The sequence below is a fragment of the Filicampus tigris genome, chromosome 19 (genome assembly GCF_054856515.1).
Source record: "Filicampus tigris isolate MCC_2025a chromosome 19, RoL_Ftig_1.0, whole genome shotgun sequence".
Taxonomy (NCBI): Eukaryota; Metazoa; Chordata; class Actinopteri; order Syngnathiformes; family Syngnathidae; genus Filicampus; species Filicampus tigris.
Window position 1 is genome coordinate 6,724,636 of NC_141235.1, and position 25,799 is coordinate 6,750,434.

The 25,799-nt window shown below is 40.5% G+C and overlaps 1 protein-coding gene across 2 annotated transcripts; it reads left to right on the top strand.

The window, feature by feature from the left end:
* The first annotated feature begins 486 nt into the window (after window positions 1–486).
* antxr1c (ANTXR cell adhesion molecule 1c) lies at window positions 487–25,141 on the top strand. Of its 2 annotated transcripts, XM_086015808.1 has the most exons (19): window positions 487–964; window positions 8,710–8,781; window positions 9,793–9,864; window positions 10,148–10,229; window positions 10,380–10,410; window positions 10,569–10,642; window positions 10,770–10,838; window positions 11,234–11,314; window positions 11,496–11,556; window positions 12,399–12,497; window positions 12,620–12,689; window positions 15,853–15,931; window positions 17,245–17,340; window positions 17,517–17,555; window positions 17,691–17,789; window positions 17,867–18,031; window positions 19,011–19,091; window positions 22,348–22,608; window positions 22,695–25,141. In XM_086015808.1, the coding sequence occupies exons 1-18, from the start codon at window positions 801–803 to the stop codon at window positions 22,597–22,599; spliced, it is 1,686 nt and encodes a 561-aa protein (XP_085871934.1). In that variant the 5' UTR covers window positions 487–800; the 3' UTR covers window positions 22,600–22,608; window positions 22,695–25,141. The 2 variants fall into 2 exon arrangements, with proteins under 2 accessions (XP_085871934.1, XP_085871933.1); XM_086015807.1 differs by having other exon boundaries at window positions 22,348–25,141.
* Window positions 25,142–25,799: the final 658 nt, after the last annotated feature.

Genomic DNA, 25,799 nt, shown 5'->3' on the forward strand with positions numbered 1-25,799 from the left:
ATATGGAATACATATGAGAATTGAGTAAAACTGTTGCCATCATGCTAATCATCAGTATTCAGAATTTTCCGTGTTTCACTACTTTTATTTCTTCCATTGCCATTTTAAATTAGCATTTGACTAAATTCTGCGTGGACTGTTTTTGAGTCTTTTTTTTTTTTTGCAGTTGTCACAGTTTTTTGTGCCTTAAGGTTTCTGAATTTCAAGAGCACCATCTGCTGGATCTGGTAGTGCTTTGCCCCAATTGCCCACTGTAAAATTGACTCTCAGCTTCTAACCACCCACTGACCGAGTTCCTATACCATGCATGATGTTGATCTGTGTGTTTTTATCCCATGTAAATGCTTGAGATCACAGCTAGGGATCCTCAGCCTATTCCTCCCCGCTCTTATTCCCAGTTTGACATGGGAGGAGCAAAATGGGATGCTGACCCATTTTCTCTCCTCTCACTCGCTCTCTCATTCTCTCTCTCTGGTTCTCTCCTGCTTAAGATGAAATATGAAACCTAGTCCATTTGAGTCCAGCTTGTCCCACGGGTTCCCAGATCTTCTAGTGCCAACAACGCTTCGCTACTTCACCTCCTTTTTGCCCCACTTTCAACATGTTTTGACTCTGTGACAGGAAACTTTCCCCCCCCCATTTCTAATTGCTTCTGCAAAGACACAGAGGACACTTTTTCTTTCTCCCTTGCATCCCTTTCAATCTAAAAGGGACTCGTGGGATGTGAGAACACTTTAGTATCAGTGTGTGTTTTTCCAAGCCGCTAAGGAACTACTTTTTTTCCCCCAAACAAAGAAGAAATGGTGCCAAGATTATTGTGGAGCATGTCGCTTGCTCTGCTTTTGTTTGGATTATTTTTGCTCACCTCATCCTCCGCCAGAGCAGAACCGGGTCTACAGGATGAAGAGGAGGAGGAAGAGAGTTCTTGTCAAGGCGCTTTTGACCTCTATTTTGTGCTTGATAAGTAAGTCTTTGGTCCTTTTCATTAATATATAAATGCAATTGCCTAAAACACTTTGGTACCGTTACTGCTTAGTTTTGTGTCAGAAATTGGATTTGTAAAAGATGAAGATGATTGCGCCATGAGTTTTAATGTGCATCTCTACATCCATGTGCATGGGGTGACGTAGCAGAGGAGGAGGTCTTGCGGTTTGCTGAATCAGCAGAAAGACGAGCGACTGTTTGGATGATACAGTCATGTTCTCTGTAACCCAATCTAGAATTCACACACTCACCCTTTTAAACAAAAATGTACGCAAAAAGGCGCTTTCCATTTAGACCTACTCGCATATCCCTACTGCTTTTCTTTTTTTCTTGTTTGCAAAGCAAATACTCAGCCATCACTCTGTCATTAGCGCTTCTGAACTCCCACATTGGAAAAATGCTGTGGTTTAGTGACATCTCGGCACTGGATTTCGGCAGCATGGTTCAGACTGCCAGTGAAGAAAATTAAATGGTGAAAAAAAAAAACTTGCATTCCTCCATTTGGAGGATTTCACGGCTCACAAAAAAGACACTCATATAGGAAGTGTAATTTAAAATACAGTAAGCAATGAATCATCATTGCAAAGTACACAACAATGGCACTTCCAGATATATTTTCAAAATTGACTTAAAATAGAAAATCAACTCCTGATCGTAGATTTAATAGACGTCCTCACCTTTATCCAGCTATCTGTTTACTATCACCTCTCCATCCCTCTCTCCAACTATCAATCCCTCTATCCATATTATCCATAAATCTCTCAATTTCTTCTTCCAGCTACTGTATCATCCTTCAATCTAAGCATTTATCCATCCAGTACTTCTATCTGAAGCATAGGTTACAGTTGCAAGTACACTGTACTTCATGGACTCAAAATACAACCACCATAACGGAATATTGTCTGCCAATGTGCTGTCACGTGATGGACAGCACGGAACTTGATTGCACAGTATTTTGTAGTTGTACATTCTGCCAGTTTATTGGTAACGACTGTTTTTGAAACTGATGCATTTCATGGGTATAAAGTGCTCCTGTTTACATGGGGGTGTTGGCATATCACAAACAGGAAGTACCGGTAGTCATGGCGGCTACTACTCATTGCTCAAAATACATTCACACACAACAGCACAAACCTCTTATTTGTTCTATATTTTATATGCAATATTGGAAACAGTCAAATTTGGTGATATGTTTTGAAGGAAAAAATATTGACTCAAACGGTGTCACCATCCGCAGCTGGCGGTGGACCTCGTTTTCGGGGACCAACCCATATCTATCATTCCAACTTTAAGTCCATCTTTCCAACAATGTAGCATCGTGCAAAGATGCCTGTCAACCACCAATCCATCCTCCCAACTCTAACCTATCCATCCATTTACTGATCTATGGAGACAAGATAGGGCATAACTATGGCTGTACGTCTGGAAAAATCTTGAAAAAAAAATGTAGGACAGCAGATCTCCAAATCGGATGAATGTCTTTATCAGGAATATACATCTTCTACCCACACGGATTTATGTTTGACATGCTGAGCCCACAAGAATCTGCTACACAACTCGAATTAAAAGCTAAAACACGGAGCTGCTGTCCAGATGTGGAGACCATTGTTGACTTGCTTTGTTGCCTAAAACACAGCCACATGCTAAGAATAACGTGAATATAGGCCACTGCTATTGTTAGCTCTCGTGCCAGCTTTAGTGCAAGATTTAAGACTTACATGCAGACACGGCGGTTGGACTTCAAACAAGAGGAAGCTCTCTAGTAATCTCAATAAACCTCTGCCCAGCCTCATCCCTTGGGTGTTTTTTTTTTTTTGCAGACACAGCATGAACCGGACTTAATCCATATGGAACAGAGAATGCAGAATAGTAGTACTTTTCATGAGTGATAGAGCTCTATTCCTGGGAATGTGAATAGAAACCCAAAAACCCAACAGTGTGGGTACAGGTCTCCAATAAGGGATCATATTTGGTTTTCCCACAGATGTGCAGGGTTTAATGACCTTATTTTATGGCTCAAGGCAGAGTGCCGGGAAGGAGCAGCATCTACTTATTTCTCCCACTAGCTTTCTTGTGTTTGTTTATATTACAAAGTACAAAGGTTTATCAACTAATTAGTAGATTTATACAAGACTTAGATTTGCCATGAAGGTAGCTAGAGGTTTGCATGTCTGCATCACAGTTTGGAGATTTTGGGTTTGGATCTCAGCTTTGGCCTTCTTTCGGGGAGTTTAAACAAAATGCTGTCAGTCTGTTGGGGTTCCTCCAAGTACTCTGGCTTCCTTCAACAGATCCAAACCATCAACAGGCTGGCGACCAGTCCAGGGTGTACCCAGCCTCTCACCCAAATTTAGCTGGGATAGACTCCAGCACACTCGCAATCATAGCGAGGAGAAGCGGTATAGAAGATGAACTGAAGTCTGTTTGCATTGGGGCCAAGTGTGTCAGTGAGCCACAATCTGCTGGAGATTGGGAGAAAAAAAGCTTGCCGTTGAACTTGGCACCCACTTTGTAATGAGCATCACCATCACCTACAGTGGAACAGATAATTCTTTTATTGTGTTATTCTAGTGAGTTTTAGTACAAATGCTACCATCAATCTATATCTCAGACTTTCTTGGCCTTAGTATGATTTATTGGGCGTGCATTGGATCCAGGATTTATATGGCATGGAGTAATGCAACCATAAAGTTTTTCCTTATGCATTGGAACCAAATGATAAAAGATGTTCTAGCCTCTTAACCGCAATGAATGTTATTTTTAGGTCGCAATCTCTTGATATCAGCTTCTACAGTGTGAGCATGTTCTACTAGATTAAATACTACAAAAAATGTGTGATAGGAGTCCATATCCACTTTGAAACTTTGCCACGAGTTTGTCAACTCTTTGTTTTAACGACAACATATTGAGAGTATGTTGGTCACATGCCTTTATTGTATAGTTAAACGGTACATAGGCTATGTTGCGGATTATGTTAAAGAGTCCTCAGTTTAACATACAATAGCAATTTACTACATGATGTAAGAAACCATATCTGCATTAGCCTGGAATTCTTAAGCAGATCTGCGGTGTTTTTGGATGCACAGTGTTAAAAAGCCACACGTATTAGGACAAAGTTATCATCAAGGTGGATGTGGAGGAGGTGGGTGTTTGTATTGTTAAGAATAAACATTTAAGGGGTAATAAAACAGAAATATAAAATGTCTCTCTACATGCCCTTTTTGATTTTTTTCAAAACATTCCCTTTCAGTTGCATGTACCTGTATATACTGTATGTGCATTAGCTCAGCAGTTCTGCAGTTAAGAGTCATAGTGTAGCACTAGCTGTAAAAGTAGGTTAGTGGTTTTAAACAAACAAATCTTTGTGCCCAGTCAGTTGAATTGGAGCGCCATTATTGGCTACAGGCTGGGGTGGTCTGGATAGGCCCAGTTGGAATGGCAGACAGCCGTCTTGGTTGCTGTAGGGATTTTTGAAATTTTATTTTTCCTTCTTCCACACTTTGAAGCGTGAGAATGAAGCCGAAAGCCACAAAGCCTCCAGACCAACAGGGCATTTTCCCACATGCTGTCATCTACCCTCGCTGACGTCCCGTCCACTCTGGCTTAACTTGGTTTAGGCCCCATATCTTGACTTTTACCTTTGCCAGAGGTACATATTGTTACAAATAATCCCTAATAAGTAGGGATAGGCCAATAATTGAATTTGGAAAATTGTGTGCAACTGATTGTTGACTAATCGTGTCTTGATGCATTTGAGACAGAATTGAGGCCATACTTGGCTGCAAACAGCAGCGGCGCTGTTAATTCAGTCTCAGAAGACAAAAACTACCGGTAATCAACTGATCACCAATTTTTCCCATTAAGAATAAAGCAATTATGTACAAATCTTCATCTTCACTCCCAGTGATCATTGTTTTGATAAATGTGTAAATGTATAAATACACTTGAACCTAATCTGTGATATAATATTTAAACTGGTGTTTTACATGTGCTATTTTAGCATTTACAACAATCATTGTCTTACATTTTCAGTTATCACTGGATTAAAAGACATCTCAATTTGAATAATCTATAGCGCTCATTTGAATGAACAAACAAGATTGCAGTTGAAATTATTGTTATAGTTAGGCTGTAAGAAATTGCAATTATTTTTGCAATGGTCCCATAAGGAGACATGTTTTCTAGATTCCACACTCCATCTCATCATGAAGATACAGATTGATTTATATGCTCTAAAGAATCTTACAACATTTTCTTTTTCTACTGACATTGTGGAAATGCTGCTTTTGTCTTTCCTTAGTATCTCATTTGTTTTTCTCTCTAATTTTGTCTTTCGGCCTCCCCCAGGTCTACATAGGAGTATCTGACTCATTTTGTTTTTCACAGAGACACTGTGTTTTACCTACTCAGCAAGATCAGGTTAGAATGCTAGCGCATCACAACAGTGGGTGTTAATAGTGCAGTTGCGATATGTTTTGACGTGTTTGCCAGCTGTGTTGAAAGAAGGTTAAAGACGCACACAAACTTGGCCCTCAGATGGAAGCTTTTGGTAAATCGTTGCCACACTATCTGGCAGGCAAAAGAGGCAAGCAGAGTTTTCACATTAGCTCACTTCCAATCTGCGTGTAATCCCACAGACAAAGTCCTTCACATCACCAACCTTGCTGCTGAAACATGTGGGAAAATGGTGCACAACATTGTTTCCAACAGACTGTTCTCACCGGCTGCTATGACTGTCAGTGACCATGAAATTTTGTTGCCTAGTGACGAAGCCATAATATATGACCATTCTTCCACAAAGGAATAATATGCCATGATCAGGATCAGGTTTCCCACACTGACAAATACAAAACCATCTCCTGAAAATTAACATGGGAACGGTGTAAAAAGTCCTGCAAGACATCAAGTCTGTCACATGTACACAAAAACTGATTTTTTTAACATTGAGTCAACTAGAGACGAACAACACAGCACACGCACTGACAATCGAGAGTCTACTGCTCAGAACCAGATGTCTTTTGTACTATACCCAAACAGATATGTGAGAAGCAGCGTGGTGCCACTGGGCATCCAGAGCGCAAGAAGGACAAAGAGTCGTAGTAGAAGAAGGAATAGAAGGAGCTAAACTAACTGCTAGATTAATTGCTAAATACATTATGGCAACCATTTATCCTTGTCATATTGTGGTGAACGACTCGCGAGACACGTTTTACAAGCACTCAACACAACCAATTGCTCCTTCATTTGTGTCCCGCGAGTTTCAAGTCACTTCCTAATTGGCTGTTGTTCCATTTCACATCATAATCACCGAATCTCTCAGCTAGGGCAGGCTTCACCTCACCCATTACCCTATTGAGGAGAAGCAGTACTGAAAATGGATGATCACAAAAGCTGCCATTCGGTTAAAATCCTTGTAAGTCCCTCAATCGCACTGATTAAATTAAAACGTTTGTCAAAATTATGTTATAAAAGTCCTGGGCAAAGCCTTGGAAGCTCGCCTATTGAGGACCCTGGTCTAAACCTCTTCTAGCATTTGTGGATACTAAATGGTTTCTGATTATGTAACTTGGCCTCAATTGCTTTGTTCGCACATTCTAACGCCCCCTCACCTTTGAAAAACCCCAAACCATTTCAAATTCGAGCTCAGCTCAAACCACCAAATTATGATTTCAAAAGAAATGAGTGGGGGGGGGAGCAAAATAAGAGTCACACAAAATGGACCACTTCCTTTCCCCGGTGGTGTTTGAACAGGTGAGTGAAACTGCAAGCTAGACCTCGGTCCCACGACGCCAGCCACCTCACACAAAGGGAGTGAGCCAAATAAAATAAAAGGATTAGCAAATAAACCATGTTAAATAAATAGTCACATATGTCATTTTAAATGGGCATTATTTCTTCTCTGGTACAATCTGCTCCGAAATACTGTCCACAGTTCCTTCAAGTCGAAATCTGTGAGGCTGACTGTGAAATCCTTCTACATGCGCTTACACCATATCAACAATGTTTTTATCTTTAAGATCTTGTCCTACTTCTTAGCCCAGTCAGCATTACGAGAAAGCCTTCATGTGTTTGTGCGTGCGTGTAGGGCGGTGGGGTATTTATCAGAACAAGAGGGGACAAAATGCTGAGGTAGAACGTTGGCTGCCATTTGTTTCTGTGCACAAGCAGAGTTCATGGAGTCCGTGTCATTGTGGAAGACCTCTTTGTGTTGGGAGGAGATATTTCCAGCATGTGTGGTCTGCACGGGGAATTCTCAAACTCAAGAGTTATGGAGGGGGAGCATTGCTGTAATCGGCCATTGCTCTCCTCATTGGGAATATGAGTCAACTCCTCTCACTTTCTTCATCTCATCACATATGTGATGTGACTTGGCGTGACAAAGTCTTTTCTATGTACCATGGAATTCCACTGCCAAAAGCAATCAATCAAAAACTCGGCAAGTAATGACCTCAGCCAATGTACAGTATTTGATGTTGCTGCCCTGTGAGACATTACACAAATACTGTACTATTCTATTTGTTTCCAGCTAGAGCATGAGCTTCGGTTCTCTTTCATATTGGCTATCATTCAATTTCACCTTTTTGACCTCAGTAAGAACTTCGCAAATGGAAACTTTGAATATGTTTAACATTTAGGATTTTCGACCCAGAGCGTTTCTGAATACAAATCACTCGTAACACACCCTACACAACAGGATAGTCACTCGGGATAATCTTTCACAGACATCCAATAATCAGGCCTATATGTGCACCCGTCTTAAGCTGCCAAGCGAGCACCGTGGGAAAACCAGTGTTGACCTTCTGTCCTTTAAAGAGAGAAACAGCAACACACATGTTGGCGCGTTTTCATCTAATATTGTTACATCAGTCAGTCAACACCTACAACAACATTATGTCTCCCTTGAACTTGACTCCGAGTAGGCGTCATCATCTGAATGGGGCTGTAGTTTTTACCACAGTCGGTTAGCTCATTTCCCATGTGTCATCTCTCTCTCTTAACTCCTAACTTGATGACTGCTCACATTGTGTCGGAAGTCTCCTAATGTATTGCATACCCTTAATCAAATGAGCAATTAGCAAACACAAACATTTCACCGAGAGGAAATGTTGCTCCGTATGGTTTTTTATTATGTCCATTAATAGTCCAGTCTTATAGTGCTCCCCTGGGAGCATACTTTCAGTCATAATTAGTCTGGACAAATGCTTTAACCTACCATTCACAAGTCACTAATGGATTGAGCTCACGTATTAGCTTAGCTTTCGAGTGTTTTGTTTTTTAATAAAAGCTGTTCAAATGTGAGTAAAATCATCTGCTGGCTATTTTGTTTTATCAGCTATAAGCCTACACATTATTACATATGGGGAAAGGAACTTGATCGCTAGCATTCTCGCAAAAAACAAAGCTGTGCATGCCATGTAGTTTTAAATTATTACATTTCACAAGGATAAAATAGTGAAATATTGAAATTACCTGCAGTTGTAGTGTTCTGACATTCAATTTAAAGCATTTTGAAAGCTCACACATTAGCAATAGCAACAATTCCATCTCAGCTACTTTAACAAATTGATAAAAGCAAATTCCCAAACATGTACTCGACTACACTAATGAAAAAAGTCTTCAAGTCTGCATCGTGGCCTTTTTATTGTCTATTGAGAGAAGGCTGCCTTAATAATTCTTGTGTACTGCTAACCAAAAAATGATTTAAGGCATGCATTTGTATTTCAGGTCTGGCAGTGTGCAGAATCACTGGGACGAAATCTACTACTTTGTGGAAAATTTAGCAGAGAAATTCAAAAGGTAAGATGCAATGCTATCAACAAGGCCAGTTTGTGCTAGTTTAAGGCCAATAGTCATGTTTTGTGTGAGCTTCTAATAATTCAACGGAACCGTATGAGGTCGTATAAAACTATTTTACGACTGTGGACAATTTAAAAACGTTTTTCCTCTGTACTGGACTTCCTGAAGCCCCATGACGAAGTTCTGCACATAGAAACACACATCCATACACACATCGCAGAGTAATAAAATTAAATGTATCCCTTCCATTGCTACATCCCAGCATATGTTCAAACACTTTGCAAGTTAGTGTTTCAATCGCTTGAGGAGTTAAATTAGCAGGAGTGACTAAAGCCTCAACTGTCTTACTTTATAAGAAAGAAAATCATCTTTGTAAACCATTAAAGGTCTAAATGTGTTCTTTTTTGGTGATGGTTCTAAGGTACAAATGAAAATTGTTTCTCTATGTGTGCCCTGGAATTTGTTTTGTCTTGGTCATGCACACTTCCTGCAAAAGTCGGCTGAGATAGGTCCATGCTCACCCGCGACCCAAATAACGACAAGCACAATCGAAAATGGGTGGGACAATCATTAGATTTTACGTCATTATGGCCTCCGAATGCAAACGGTAGAAGCCGGTCCTTACCGCACTCGCCATGAACCAGGAATTACAAATTAACAATGTTTTCAAAATTTTGTTTGAGTATTTACAAGTTCTTTTTGTCATGACAAATTCTCCCCAGATTCAAATAATCGTACAGTCCTATTGCCTGTCTGTCGCATATTAACATACGGACAGATACATTAACATTAAATTTTTTTTTCTATTTTGCCGATTAATTATGTTGCTGTAGTCAGGATGAAACCATAGAGCCCCTCCTCAAAATGCTTTTGTTAAGGATTTGAACTTGGCTGATAAAATGTCTCTTGTTTTGTCTGTTGTGGTTTCCAAAATTGTTATTGTCCCCTTACTGACCATTAACAAAAATGCAAGTCCTCAGGGCCATTCTTTCCTCTTGTTTTTCCCTCCAGTCCCATGCTTAGGATGTCCTTCATAACATTCTCCTCAAGAGCATCCACCATCCTAAAACTTACTGAGAAAAGGTAAGACAAAGATGTACTTTCACTATGCATATTAGTATTTTAATATCGTCGGGGTGAGTAGCTGAGGAGGCTAAAGCCCCAAACCGCATGACAGTGCAGTGCCACATGCTCTCACGCAAAAAGGAAGCAATCGTCAGCAAACTTAATTCAAAGCATGGCACCAGAGTTAAAGCAGATGTTCCCCCAAAGACACACTGCTGTAAATGAACGCCTATGACCGTGTATCTGTTCCTGACGACACTATTTCAAAGCAAACATGTATGGATGTGTTATTTTTTTGCAGAGTGGAGATCCAAAAGGGGCTGAATGCGCTTAAAAGAGAGACTCCTGGTGGAGACACATTTATGCACCTTGGACTGCAGAAGGTAGGCAGTTGAAGCCCGGCTCTGTATTATTTATGAAGGACATTAACAAATGACACCTAGTGCATAGTTTCTAGTGATTGCGTTTGAAATAAAAAATGTGAAGTTTGAGTTTCTCTGGCACATTCTGATCGGCCTATCTTCTCGTTAAAGGCGAATGAGCAGATATACCAGGAGAACTTTGGTAAGCACTTACTGTCTAATCATTAACAGGGTCTAACAAAACGCTTAGACCTGAACACTGTTTTCATGATTATTCATGAAATAATGCATTCCTTATTGGCACTCTTTATTTACTTCAGATTTTGCTGTGGTTGTACCATCACTGTTCTTATTTTGCAGGCAAGGCCAGCGTAATTATAGCACTGACAGACGGAGAACTGCAGGAACAACAACTTATCACCGCACAGCAAGAGGTAGCAAGCGCAGCATTCGAGTTGCACAAATTTCACACGTTACACATTTCGGGAAGCCGTGGGACACCCGTTGCTTGATTGCTTGTTTTTCTGGGAAGAATTCACATGCGGAACTGTTTTACAACAGGCTGAGCGAGCCAGATCGCTTGGAGCCATCGTGTATTGTGTTGGCGTTAAAGACTTCAACGAGACTCAGGTATTGTATGTTACCTGTTTACAACTAGAAATTGATCAACATTGGGCACTCGTTAGCACTACAACTTGGATTTGAAGCCTGACAATGTATCTAAAGACTGTTCGGGTTAGGGTTTACAGTAGTTTAAGATGGACTGGCCTTTATCGTGATCGTCACTTAAATCTCATCGAATTCAGCTTGTGTAACCCCGCTAACTAACAAAAAAACAGTGATGAAAGCAAAACCTGTGATGATATAGTGTGGATATATTTGAGAAGTATTAGAATGGAGAGAATGATCCAACATTAACATTAACCTTGTGCAAAGTGTCAAATAAGAACTTTTTAAATCCTAATCAAGTCCCTCTTTTCCTCTTTGCATTCCCACCTGATGTCTCCCCTCATGGATAAATAAAGCTGGCCACCATTGCAGACACCATCGAACATGTGTTTCCTGTTTTGGGAGGCTTCCACGCTCTCCGGGGTGTTATCGATTCGGTAAACAAAGGCTTCATTGTACAAAGAAAGACATTTGCATTGTGCTGCTGTAAGCAATCTGATATCATTTGGTTTGAATTGTGTGGTTTTGAGGTTTGAATCAAATATTGTGTGATTCAAACTGGAACATACAGTGGAAATGACGTGTGATGTCAAAATGTTTTTTCTTTTTGCCCTTCAGATCATCAAGAAATCTTGCATTGAGATCTTGGCAGCCGAGCCATCCAGCGTGTGTGCAGGAGGTGAGAGCTGCTCGCACACACACACCCACCCCACACACACCTACACGCAGTGCCATTCATTACTGGATGTTGACTCATCAAATGATGACCTCAGACAGAAAAATTATACATATATGGACTTCCAGGTCACATGTAACTGTAGTGCAAGACAGTTTTTTTTAGGATCCAGCCAAGAGGAAATGAGGTCATCACTGTCATGATATAAAAATGCACTCATGGACATCAACTTCAATTCAAACGGGGTAATTATGTCCTTTTAGAAAAAAAAATATTCTTAAAACTGGATCCATCGCCATAGTGAAGGCAAATTAGTTCATTGCCATCCTGCACTTTCAGTCTCAATTTGGTATGTTACCTGTTGATGCCCTGGAGTAACTCAAACTCAGGCCAGAGAGACTGTGAGTTTGATTATTCTGCCTTGTGCCAAACCACTGTTCCTGCTCAAAAGAACCACAATACATTTTTAACCAACTTCACTCGCCCGTGTTGTGCTGAGGTTTTGGTTCCTAACACACCCATTACACGACAATCCGGCCAAGGCATGAGAAACAGTGATTACTGACAAGCATGCAACTTCTCATGTACTAGTGAGCCAAACCTCTGTGAAACTGTCCTCTACCCAAAGATCCTCTTGCCCATGGCAAGCTAAATTCTCTGACAGTTCACCCCAACAGGACACTATGAGTACCTGATGACCTGGTATTGGTAAGGTCTTTTGGCCGGAGTTGATATACAATTCAGTTCATACCTGACCCGTTACACCACTTGAACAAGGCAGTATTAAATGTCCTATTGTCTTGGCATATTAGTCTCATGTGTCCTAAATGTTGGCATATAACCAGAGACTTTCCAAGTGGTGGTGAGGGGCAACGGGTTCCTCCATGGCAGGAACATCAACCAGGTGCTATGCAGCTTTAAAATCAACGACACCATCACAATCAGTAAGTAAACACCACAGTAGTGTTTTTTATTTTTATTCCACAGTAGTGGGAGTTAACTGTAATGCTCTGGAATGAACCAAAATTACATGTGAAAATGAAAATGTGCTTGATTTACGTTCTAGATGAGAAGCCTGCAAGTGTAGAAAACACCTTCCTGCTATGTCCAGCTCCTGTCATTGACCAAGTTGGGAAGTAAGTGCAAGTCTTTTTTTCAATGGAGATTGGTGTATTGTGCTTTCACAATTTACAACAGCTTTTTCTCGAAAGAGTAACAAACCAAATTTACAGATGATGATGATGATGTTGAAGATATTAACATGGCAGCAGCATTGTGGAGACATTTCATTATGCATCGCACTGACGTTTTCATGATTGATGCCATGGCAAAGAAGTCATAAAATTGTTTTCCGGCCTCAAACTCAAGACAAGAGCGTCCCGATTAAAAATCCTCTGTAACTTTCCATGGCTTCATGCATGGCTTCATGCATCACCACCTAGGCATCTGACACTTCAACCATCTCCCTCCCCATCCTTCTTCCTCTCTGCTTCGTTTGCTGCCACTATGACTTCACAGCCCACAAACCAACTAACCAACTTTTCTTTTTTTTTTAACCCACATTTCACTGTGTCCCTTAACAAAAAGGTGGTCATCTCATCAGCTTGATCAGCCTCGCTGGGCTGATCAAAGCGGCAGACCGGCGAGTGGGGGTCTTTCAAACGTGACGCCATGTGTTGTGTATGTGCACGTCTCTCACTTCACAGCATGGTGGAAAGCCCGCAGGGAGAGCCCTTTTGCAGCTTTTCAGCACACATGGCCATTAAAAATATTTTTGCATCTTGGAATTTCAGTTACAAAAACTGGAGGCTGGTTTACTGACGAGAAATACATATTATTGTCATTTAGTGTGATGTTTTAGGCTTTTTCAATGTATCCAGATATATCTGGAACATTAACTCATTTGTCATATTTCCATAAATATACAGTGAAAAGATGATATGGTAGCAATTTATATTATGGTATGCTTTTTAGGGAGTTTTATGAGTTCCCTATGCTAGCTACTCATCTACTGTATGTATCTTTTAATTCAGTGTGGTACACAACATAGCCCCTATGGATTTATAACATCTTAACTGATTGTTTTTTGTTTTTTTTAAAGTGAGATCCCAAACATAGCGAGGAGAAAATACGCAACGTGTAGCTTACGATGGTAGTACGAATGGTGTACAAGAGATGACCAAAACAGCACTCCACACACAAAATAACGTCACTCTCATACCGAGACTGTATTGTGACAGCACGGCGCCACAGGGCATCCAGACTGACAGAAAATACAAACAAAGAAGAATAGTAGAAGAAATAGAACCCAGGCTAACTGTTAGCTTCCCTGGTGGTTGCAAAACGTCCGATGATCTATCCGTTACTTGGCACTTTTAAAGGAAATTTTGTCACGTGCTTTGTCAAAATGGTTGTTGCCAGTATCTAAATGCATACATTGATACAAAAAAAAAAAAAAAACACACACACACACACATTTGGTTATATTTCCTTTGCAATCTGTATCAAAACAAGAGCTGATCAGACATTAAATGTCTGATCATTTCCCGCCAAATTTCATTGGCAGTGAAAAAGATCCATTTATTTATTGGCACACTACTAATTAACTATTTTTGTGTTCTTAATTAGACCACAAGCACACACTCTAATGGCCTCAATGAAAGATGCCAGCATGTTTTTATATAAGGAAGCACACATCAATCAAGATCAAATTATACTTGAACAGTGACAAACCCAATTATACTCCTTCAAGTAACATTTATACACCCTTTTACAAGATCAATGTCTAATCTAAAAATAGATATGTGCAACATATCGTGTATCTAGAATTCAGTTACTGCATATGGAAACGCAAGCTGTGGTTATGTGAACTAAAACAGCAGATCATGTGTGAACCACAGAATTAAATGAAATAACTATAAACTGACAACAAACAAATAAAGCAAGCAAATACTGACATATGGGGCGGATTTTCAAGAGCATGGAGACAAAAATTCAGCCAGAGAAACAGGAAATAGACTGAACTAATAATGAGGCGAGAAGACACAGGTAGGAGATTGGTGAGGGAGGGGGGATTGAAGGGTGAACTAGACCAGGCGTAACCAATTATTTATGAATAATTAAGGCACAGGTGCACAGGTGAACATTATTCAAGCACACAAATTAATTTGTAAGCTCAAGCTGTACGAGAATAGAGAAAGTGATCTAAAAATGACAAACTGTTAAATTCTCTACTCTATTCTCTGGAAACCTCCTCCGGGTAATTTTCTGCTTTCTGTAAAGTGGCCTGTTAACATGGTGCTTTGGTTGACGTATTCCACTTTCACTTTATCACATATGTTGCTGATTACGATCAGAGTTTGTGATGTGAATAACCAAACCACATCTGGAAGAAGCCACCCCACCACATATATCGCGCATCAAACAGCCATTTTTGGACTCACGTAATGATAGTGTCAACATCACATGCATGGTTCTGTTGATGAACTGCACCCACTAAGCATTCCCTTATCTACCCCCTTTCTTAAAGGCAAGCAGTCTTTTGTGTGTCAGTGTTAAAGCAGGTTTATCAGTTGGGTGGCCTGTTTTCCATCTGCTAAACCTCTTTCACGTTCACCTGGTTCTAACAGTACAAAACAAGTGAGGCGCTTGAGGTGGGGCCGCACAAAAGGGTCCCTTTCATCCACATGTTTTTAGGAACTCACTGCCAAAGGGTCACCAGAGGTCACTAGGATTTCGTGGGATTGTTTTTCCACCCTTGCAGAAGGGCAGGATTTAGGGCATCATGAGGGCTTAGTAAACTTAAATAGATGGATCAATTTTGTCTTGATGTTAACTATTTATTATCATAATTCCTATTTAAATGCATCCAATCTTTTTGTGCACATCTCTTGGAAAACGCATTAAATTAAATTAAATTCTGGTTCCTCAGAACTTGGTCTTTCACTTTTGTACACTTGGTGTACTCAACTAGCACAGTTATAAGTGAGAAAAAAAACTGGATAGCTACTGAGAGTAGTTTGGAAACTAATTCACAACTTTTTTCAAACATTTATACGCCCAAATGTTAGTTTTACATCATCTGAGGTGACTGTGTGTTTTGTTATATATATGTTATATATTTGGTAATGACTAGAGGCTAGGTTGACCTTACCTCCTTATCAGACGGTTCAATGACGTTATTTGGTACCAAATTCAATGACTTCATTCGAATGTACATCAGACTAAATAAAAACATGCTTGGCATTGACACGCATGCTCCATCCTTAAATTAAATTGTGGTTGTCGTTATTGTTTCAGGGTGATTTATCTTCAAGTGAGCATGAACGACGGTCTGTCTTTCATCAGCAGCAATGTGCACATCACCACCACAGAGTGTGTAAGTAGCAGCTTATTTGTTTTAATGAATATGTCTTTATTTTTCGCGTGCGGTTTCCAATCATCTATCTGTCCTCTTCAACTGTAGCCACGTATCCACCAAGTGTTTCGGTTTGCTAACCATGATCTGGCTTGCATTTTCATCGAAGGATAGATTACTGTCAGCTGATTAAATAAGAGTGATATCATAGCGAATGAATTTAACAAAAACAGCATGGCATACGAAACAAAGGTTAAACACATGGAGGACATCCATTGTTCAGGAAACTCAAACTCAAACTCCAACCTTTGGATACTGTATCTTAACCAAAAAGTGCATTATTTATGTTTGTAATGTTGGGTCATGAAAACAAACCACTGCATTTGCGTACTACTTCGACCTCGAAATAGCAGCCACAAAATCTTTTTGAAGGTACAGTGTCTTTTAATAAAAAGAATAACATTGGTCATTGTCAGCTACCCCTATGAAAATCACCCACTTCAGGGGTCTACAATGTTGGTGGACCAACATGGATTGAGGTATTGGAGGACATGTCCAAATTATGCTGTGTGAAAGCAGTGGAGTCACGTTCAGCCATAAATGTGCCAGCAATTTTGATGGAACTCACAAACGTACTATTTGACTTCGAGGAAACAGATAATCATTCCCCGGTGGTGTCTGTCTCTCTCTGACGGCGTTACCGCTGATTTCTGATAAATAGCGTGCGTCTTTGTCCGCAAGATACATCGGTTTAAGTCAACCCGCATCTGATCCTCATCTGTCGTATGTAATGGGAACCATACTTGGCTCCCAGACATTGAGCTCAAAGTTACTGATGGATTCGCTTAGGGATCTCCCAGATTACATGAACTGCTGTCATCGAGGAAAAACAAAAAGAAACGCGAGACTGACCACTGATAGTAGAAGCCTGAAGGCAGCCTTTCTACTGTTGAAACATTTGGAAAGTTGTTTGTTGACTTCAGCAAAAATACCATTGTCACTATTTTTCTTGGAAAACTGCCTCTAGTGCAATTACTTCACTTGATTTTGAGGTGCTATTGTGCACGATTCTTTCCACGGACGTGTCCAGAGGCTACGTCTGGATGTCATCTCAATTGACCCTTCCACATGTAACTTGTTTGACTCAGAGCTGGTGGAAGGGTAGTGGAAAGAGGACGGTGCAGTCCAACTGATTTGAATTCTTTTAAGGTGCCACTCTGGCTAATGCCTCAGATAAGATCATGTCTGCAAGTTCTTCCATTCATTGTCTTCCTTCCTTGTACTGAAATTTCTTTGCAATTCTTCTAAAGTACTATGCTATGTGTCTTCCACAGTTTGATGGCACCATTCTCCTCATCACCCTTCTTGTGTTGTTTCTCCTACTGGCCCTACTGCTCATGTGGTGGTTCTGGCCTCTATGCTGCACCGTGGTAAGAACATGAAAAGGAAAAGTTTGTCTGAAAACTACAGGAACATAAGGGCTCTCCAAAACTCTCTGAAAGCTCCAAGGGAGGAGCTGTTGTGATTCATGTGGTTGTGAAAAGCAAAACAAAACCATGTTGTTTTTACCTCTTATGAACATGTCATATTTGTGCTGCTTTTCCAGGTGATCAAAGAACCTCCTCCTCCACCTCCTCCTGAGCCTGTGAGTTGAAAAACAATAATTATACAGACAGTACACTAACACACAGTTTATGTATAGATTTTTAATTAGCATTTTAACTTTCATAAATTCTTTGTACTGTACAAAAAAGGCTATTTTACTTTTTGGCTATTATAGGAGTCAGATGATGAAGATGGTCTGCCAAAGAAGAAGTGGCCCACTGTGGATGCCTCATATTATGGAGGAAGAGGAATTGGAGGGATCAAGAGGATGGAGGTGATGCATATTACTACCGCTAAATAATGTAGCAATCAAAACAATAAATGATCAAATTTACATTTCTGTCTTAAAAGGTGCGCTGGGGCGGAAAGGGCTCCACCGAGGAGGGGGCAAAGCTGGAGAAGCCAAAGAACGCGGTGGTGAAAATGCCAGAACAGGAATACGAACCCTTCGAGCCCAAACCCAAGAAATCTCCCAAGAAGCCGCCTCAGAACCGGAAGTGGTACACACCCATCCGGGTAAAGAACGCCTTCATTATCCACAACTGTGCTTTTATTCATACTGACTTTTACCCCTGAATCCAATTGGAAGGAGGTGGAAAAGGGGTCCAGTGTTGTCAGCAAAGTAATCATTTGAAAGTGTTGCAGTGCATGGCCGTAATATTCAGCATACTGTATCTACCTTGCAGTCTTGCTTTCCACAAACAACACAACTTACAAATCCATCGTATGCCATCTTTTTGACTGCATTTTTTAGCTCTTGCCAGAGAGTTTCAACGAACCGAATGCGGCTGAAATGTTTCGACAGACGGACGGGCCCCAATCCCTTCCATTTACATAAAGATGTGATGTTTTCCTACAACTGGGGGGAAGATGTGGGTCTCCTCTGACATATCCAAAGAAATATACAAACATCCACGCCAAACACTGAACCATTATTAGACCTGTCTTCAGTAGTATTTGTGTTTTTAGCGTGCACAAAGAGCTCTATGTAACAACATTGGCCAGTCATAGGGGAAGCAGTGCTTACTGTTATCTGTACACATTGCCTGCAAAACTGTACAGCCTGTGTATTTCTGCTATGACTCCTCCACTGCTGTGATTCATGGTGAAAGGCGACACCCCACAGTCAGCAGTAGGAAAATCCAGTCGAGTCACTATGCATGCTGACTGGACTCACCTTATGTAAGGAAAGAACATTTGCCCTCACAGTACACTTACATTTAGGTTCAGTTTCACGATGGTTACGAATATCATCAATCCCAGTTGTCAAAATGTAATTAGGTGCATAAACTAATGGAAGCAGAATTATATACAGATCTGTAACAGCGTTTTAGGAGTATGGTGTTTTGTTTAGTAGGTAGAGCTTTGGGTTTGTTTAGGGTTGTTTTTTTTTTGCGACCATTCTGTAACCAAAGCTGCTTAATAGTTCAGCACTGACTTGAACACTGTGATGTTTTCCTGTTGTCCAATGCCCATCTTTGTGTGTCTAATTAAGGGTAAACTGGATGCTATCTGGGCACTGTTTCGTCGCGGGTACGACCAGGTCTCTTTGATGAGACCCCAGCCTGGCGATCACGTAAGTAGCCAATGAAACAACTATGTGTCTCTTTCTTCCCTCCTGGTGGATTTTTTGGTTTTTGCTCTCAAGTAGTGTTAGGGGGCTCGGCTTTTTGATCAGGTACTATGTCCAAAAGCATTGTTTTATTTGTATAATTTTAACATGATTTGAGAGGACTAAAAACATTGTGTATATTGCCACTACCAGGAACCGAAAGTGGTGCCTGGAGCTTTGTTTCCAAAAGCTAATATAATTACCCATCCACATGTCAACACTGAAGATTCAATGTCAAACCACAAAGAAGTTTTCCAATAAGTCAGGCTTGAGTCACTTACATTGCAGTTTGTGTGTAGAACGAAGGTCTAAATAATATAATGTATAACAATAATAATGAAACAGCTGTTGACTGGGCAAGAGCAAGCATTCTGCGGCAACATTAATACCCTCTTGTGCGCCACTATTTATTTGAAGAATGCCAGCTTTTGGACTGTGTTGTTTGGCAAGCGCATTTTCCCAAATAAACTTCAGGTAACACGTCTTCAAATCGAAGGATTACATTAAAAGATGCTTGTTTCCACTCTGAGTGAAACACAGCATTCCAGTGCCTGGAAATGAGCTAGCCTGGAGATATTTCTAAGGCTTCATTGCAAACCGCATAAGACTTTAATGGAAAAATGGCATGATTTCTTCTTAAAGGCAAATGTTGCGTCATACCCAGCCAGTGCAAGTCACCCAATAGAGACGCGCCAATGACAGAAATTGAATCTTTTTTGTGCCTGTAAGGTTGCAAACCAGCGGCGACTTTTAATCTTTGAGGGCAAAAAGGGCTGTACAAGTTTGCCATGCCAAGAAAACACTCTTAAACGAGGAATTCCTGTTAAAAGAATTATTGGAACAGTTTCTGCAAAGAGAGGCATGATTTTAACCGGTCTTTGGATCATGGTCTGATGGCTCGCAGGGACAAGATTAAGATTACGGCTGAACGAATAAAAGCAAATGATAGTCTAAATAAATGCTGAAAAACTTGAAAGGAAGAGAAAAAGGTACATTATATAAAGTCGGAAATAGTTTCACATGGACATGTTCAAACATTTTACTTGGTCTTTGTTGAAGAAAGACTGACCGTACTCAGATCACATAAGATTTTTCTAGAAGTCAGAGAAGATCTTATCTGATTTTTAATACAAAGACTCCAGGCTTTAAAAATAAACTGCGTGGCTTCTCTGTGAATTGCTGCTATCGAGCTACAAGGATGACACCGTGCCAGCAATCACACAACATCTGAAGCCGATTTCCGGTTCACAATGTGAAGCAGGTGTTAAAACGAAGGAGTCGAGTCTAGGGAGACATTAGGTAGTGGGGGTGAACGAGACGGGAAGAGGAAGTAAGATGGGATGAGTAATCGGCCCTTTCGGCTGCAGACACACTGACTAGAATACGAAATAACGTGGGATGTTTTGAGGAAAGTTTTTTTATATATGGACAGAGGTGGGCATTTTACTACATTTTGCTGGTCCTTCATTCGTCATCCGTCAGCGGCCAGGGTATCAGTCCATCGTAATTTTTCGTGACGAACCGAATTGTAATCGTCAGTCCATCAGTTAAGTCTGTCGATCCGTCAGTCCATCTCCCTACCCCTCCCAAAAAAAACGTCAGCAAAACGGGTATCCGTCAGTGATGAAGTGACAGACCGTCAGTGACGGATGCGGTTAATGCCGATTACACTGACGGATGAAAACCCACTTCTGTCATTCGTCAGTCCGTCATTTTTAAAAGGTGTTCCGTCATTTGTCAATCGTCAACAAAATGGGTGTCTGTCAGTGATGGACTGACGGATCAGTCCATCAGTCTGACAGAATGGCCACCTCTGCATATGGTGGTGTACCAAGTCCCCACATGGAACATAATAGTTAAGTGAGTAAACAAATACAGTGCAGCTCAGTCTTTGGCTCACAGGCGTCTTAGCTAGCAATATGTTTTTGGCTGTATAGTCAACTGAATTTGAAACAATTCTTAAAAATATAACACATTGTACATGTATTTTCTAATGTTATTTTTAAACAAAAAAAAATGATTTATTGTTCATAACCCCCATAAAAGTGGGTCGTGACCTTGCAACAACAGGAAGATGCGGGATGTTCCAGAGTGACAGCAGTTGAGAACCATTGAGCTAAACTGTACTGTATGTCCGCAACATATCGGACGGGTTAAGTTCCAGACATGTACGTCTTAACGATTTCACACACACGCATACACACACTGTGCTTTCCGCTCTTCCCCGCAGTAAACTCAGTAACCTCTGCTCCAAACCACATCGTTTATGTTGACGTCAGAGCACGAATGAGGTTGAGCTACAAACACAAAAGACAAGCGCGCATAGACACAGGCTCAAAAATTACTTAGTTGTCAGGTCCTGTGCACTGAACACAAGTCTCCCCAGGAGGCCATTTTGCGCTCCAAAGGGTAAATGAGGTCATGCCTTTGGCACACAACTGCCAGCACTGTCTTCACATATTGACTGACCATAGGTCACCCACACTTACATCACCATTACATCATGCTGAGATTCCAGACAGCAGAATGGGGTCAATAGCCAAAATAATCACACAACTATAGTGTCTCACATACTTCGACAATTCTCATTGTGTTTGCTTTCATTTTCAACAAATAAAAGAGTAGCCAAGGTTTGGGGAAATGAAAACAGCTCATGGAATATCTCTACGTACGGATGAGACAGACAAATACAAGCTGGAAATTCAAGACACAGGTGGAAGACTCAAGGCCAAACAAGAAACAACCATGAAAGAAAATTCAAAACACAAATGTAACAAATTATTGGGAATAAACAGAGACACATCATAAACAAAAAGCCCAAACCTCAACGTGAGGAATCGGAGACACGAATACCACATGCCCAAAAAGTGAATCAAAACAATACAAGCCAATGTCAAACATGAAGTTGCACAGAAAACAACATATGATGCTGTTACTTTTTTTTTCTTACTCTACCAAAGTATTTTGTTTATTCAGTTTCTTCATTATGTACATTTTTCTCTCATTTCTCGAATGCTGCGCTTGGAAATGAATTGCATTTCACCGCAACATTCACTAGCAACAAGGTCAAAATCTATTTGCGACAAACCACATGGACTAGTAATACGTCCTATTAAAACCCTTGGTGCAAGTCAGTTTAATTTAGGAAGATTCTCTACGTACTACGACAGCTTGCAACAGTTGATGTGCTCTTTAAGTATGTGCCTTTGTTCAACTTCAGGGTCGGTGTATCAACTTCACGAGAGTGAAAGGAGCATCCCAACCAGCCAGGTCGGCACCACGCACCCCAATCCACACGCCCTCACCGCCACCGCCCGACTATCGCCACGTCCCAGAGTCCCCCGTCGCCTCCAGCCCTCCGGCCAGAGCACCGCCTGTGGTCCAGCTCCCACTGGGTCCCCCGCCATCCCGCGTGCCCCCCGGGCTTCACTGCCCACCGCCGTCTCGCCCACCTCCCAGCCTGCGACCATGAATGACCCAGGTAACGTCCCCCCACGCACCTTCCCCCAGCCCCGCCCCTCTCATGGACCCACTTTGACTTCACGGACTGACCACTCTGTTGACCAGCCCCTTCAGTCTGAAGTCAGTCCTCCAGCCTGGGATTCTTCTGCTAGTCGCCAAACAACACCAGCGTGATCAGTTAGTTGTTCTTTTCGTTTTTTTGTATGGGAAAGTCTGTCAAGCGAAACAGCCAAGATTTGTCTTTCATACTTCTTGAGGCCTTACAGGGGAAGTCAACCCCAGAATTTTCTTTACAATAATATGTTCTATGCTGCCCCACTAATCAATCACGGCTCAGCTTCAGAATACAGGTGAGCCGTGATTGATCGGTACCTGAGCTCTGAGCAACCGTGATGTCATTTTCAGTCGACAGCAAGTGACAAAATGGCCGCCCCCTTGATGGATAAAAATGGGTGGATTTTGTTTATTAACTCATATTCCACAAATGCAATTGTAACCAAAATGCCCCGTTTAGACTTGTGGGGACACATATAACATATTATTGTAAAGAACATTTTGGGGTTTGGGGAACTCTTTGTAAGTTTAACAAAAAGTGCTTTTCATAAAACACTATAGTGTGCCATTCCAGTTTTTAAAAATTCCTCTGACATACGGCTTTACTAAATTTATGAGATAATTGTAATTGAACAATCACACTGTTTATTCCAACCCCTCACGTAGAATTTGAATGAAAATACCTGACTAGGCTTTTTCTCCATGCGTGTTTTTTTCAGTGTTTTGCACGCCATTTAATGATTTGCCAAGCAGTTGAACTTGATGTTCTATTTCATACAAAGTGAATGGGGTGATGCAGGGAACCATTTAGCAGGATGATTGTTGCAGGACAGCAAAACCTATTGGGACCAAAGTCAACAGAAGCAATAAATATGATTTATTGGATGTTTTCTTTATCAACTACTGAGTTATGCCTTTACCATCAAGAATTAAACATAATAGGGTTTAGAATTTGGGATTTTTTCAACTTTTTTTTGTTTTGCAGAATTGATTGGGTTGAGTTCCAAAGATGATTAGCTAAAATGTTGGTGCTATTTTTGTCAACATGCTCTATTTTTTTAGGCAACAACAAGCATTTTTTTCAATTCAGGAAAAGTCATATTGAAAGACATACATTTTTGTAATATGTGTTGACAGGGAAGTGTACAGAAGGTTTTTTCCAAGGTATGTTTTTTGCATTACAGTTTCATGATGTGTCTTTGGTTGTTTTTTGTTTCTCTTTGAGGCTTTGGATTTTGTCTTTATACCATGTGATTTACAACATGACAATATGTAATTGTTGGTTATTATGTTTATTTTTTAAATCTGCGCACATAGACTGCTGGAACACAGTACGCTGTTTTTGTTTGCATATATGGAATTTAAAAATGAATTCAAGCTGCCATAAATCAGGTTAATGACTCTCCTCATGTTTTTTTTCAGACTCACTCCTGATTCTCTACTTTTGTATCATGCTTTGTCTACATTTTTTAAATCATCAACGGTCATATTGCAACTGCAGGGCAGTTCACAGAGCATCTAATTTATTTCCTGAGAGAAATAGAGGAGAGTACTTGAATAATCGACAAGGTGTCCAACCACCGACGTAAACACTGTGCGCAGAGTCTACAACCAGCTTGCCAGTCAGACGAGGCATATCAGCTTTTTAATCATCACCTCTGCATGTTTGAACAGATCTTAATACTTTTATTGGGTTAAATATGCACTCACAGAACACAACATTAATTCTTCTTGGAATTGACGTGCAGTATTATTATGTTGTTCTTCCTAATGAAGTGTTCAGTGAGTGCATTTTGGAACTATTTTGGCTGCAAGGTATAAAAGAAGGGTTGAAAAAAATGGTATTTCTTAAATATGCAGTGCCTTGTGGATTCTTTTCTTCATTGTTTTTTGTTTTCTTTGTCTCTTTTGTAATGTGCTTCACTCAGTTATGCCATGTAACAGTGGTGTTACGCAACGCATAGAAATCAAATCGTTGCTTTAAATCACTTTGCTAAAGGAAATGTTATGTCATTTGCCTGGCTATTTTGACAACCCAAATTACAAGTATCAAATCTAAAAAATCGAAATGCCTTAGTAAACTACTTATATCACTTTATCAATGACATACATTAATTTTTATTGACTATATCATTAACCACTTGTCTTCTATTGCGTGTAATCATTATCTTCACAGCGATTTTGAATGCACTTGACGAATTTGTAAATGTCAAAAAATATGCATTCCATTTATGTGGCCATATCCCATTGTGATTGGTGGGATTCAAGATTTCCGAGTGCCGAAAACACGGTGAACCTCGAGCATCTGTGGCCTTTTGTAAGTCTTTCCGAATGCAGGAATGGGGAACAATTGCAGTGGCTTACATGAGTGGATACATGTCATTCCTAAGAGGCATTGTGTTTTCACATGTGCAATGTATCCAAAAAAAAAAATGTAAAAAAAAAAGCGGTACTGAAGCAAATATGAAAGACGTATATGATTTCTTTACTGATGTGATCTTTTGAACTGTATCAATAAAGGTTGACTTCCAAGCTTCTATCAGGCAGTTTCTACTGTATGTGTGTACACAGTTGTTCAATACGGTTTAGGTCTGGAGACATGCTTGGGTTATCATGTTGGACTACTGCCCTGCGGCCCAATTTCCGAAGGGAGGGGATCATGCTCTGCCTCAGTGTGCCAATGTGCCTCAAAATTTGTCAAGTTTCAATATTCAGTTCAATATCAGTGTTCAAGTTTATTTTGGTCTCATCAGACCACAAAGACATGGTCCTTAGTCTGCTTGTCTTCAGCAAACAGTTTGTGGGTTGTCTTGTGCATCATCTTTGGAAAAGGCTGCCTTCTAGGATGACAGCCATACAGACCATTTCAAAACAGCGTGTGGCATATGGTCTGAGCGTTGACAGGCTGACCTACCATACAGGGTACATAAAGAATCTGTAATAGTGGCAATCGTTACCTTAGCGTTCCTATAGTGTTCAGCTGTAGCAGGAATAACAAATGTGTTTTGAATGTGTTTTTGGTACAATATTGCACAATGGCAATTCCTGCTAAATACTTTGTGGAGTCTGTGTTTTTCCCCTCCACATGCTGAGGAAAGTGGATTGAGGGATGTTTAAAGGCATGGACTCTATCCAAAACATGAGGATGGAGAAACT

Bases quoted from the DNA above. Each gene is read 5' to 3' on its own strand.
- antxr1c (XM_086015807.1), top strand. From the start codon at position 801: ATGGTGCCAAGATTATTGTGGAGCATGTCGCTTGCTCTGCTTTTGTTT. The intron at 8,782-9,792 runs GTAAGATGCAAT...TTTTCCCTCCAG, and splicing joins TTAGCAGAGAAATTCAAAAG to TCCCATGCTTAGGATGTCCT. The intron at 9,865-10,147 runs GTAAGACAAAGA...ATTTTTTTGCAG, and splicing joins CTAAAACTTACTGAGAAAAG to AGTGGAGATCCAAAAGGGGC.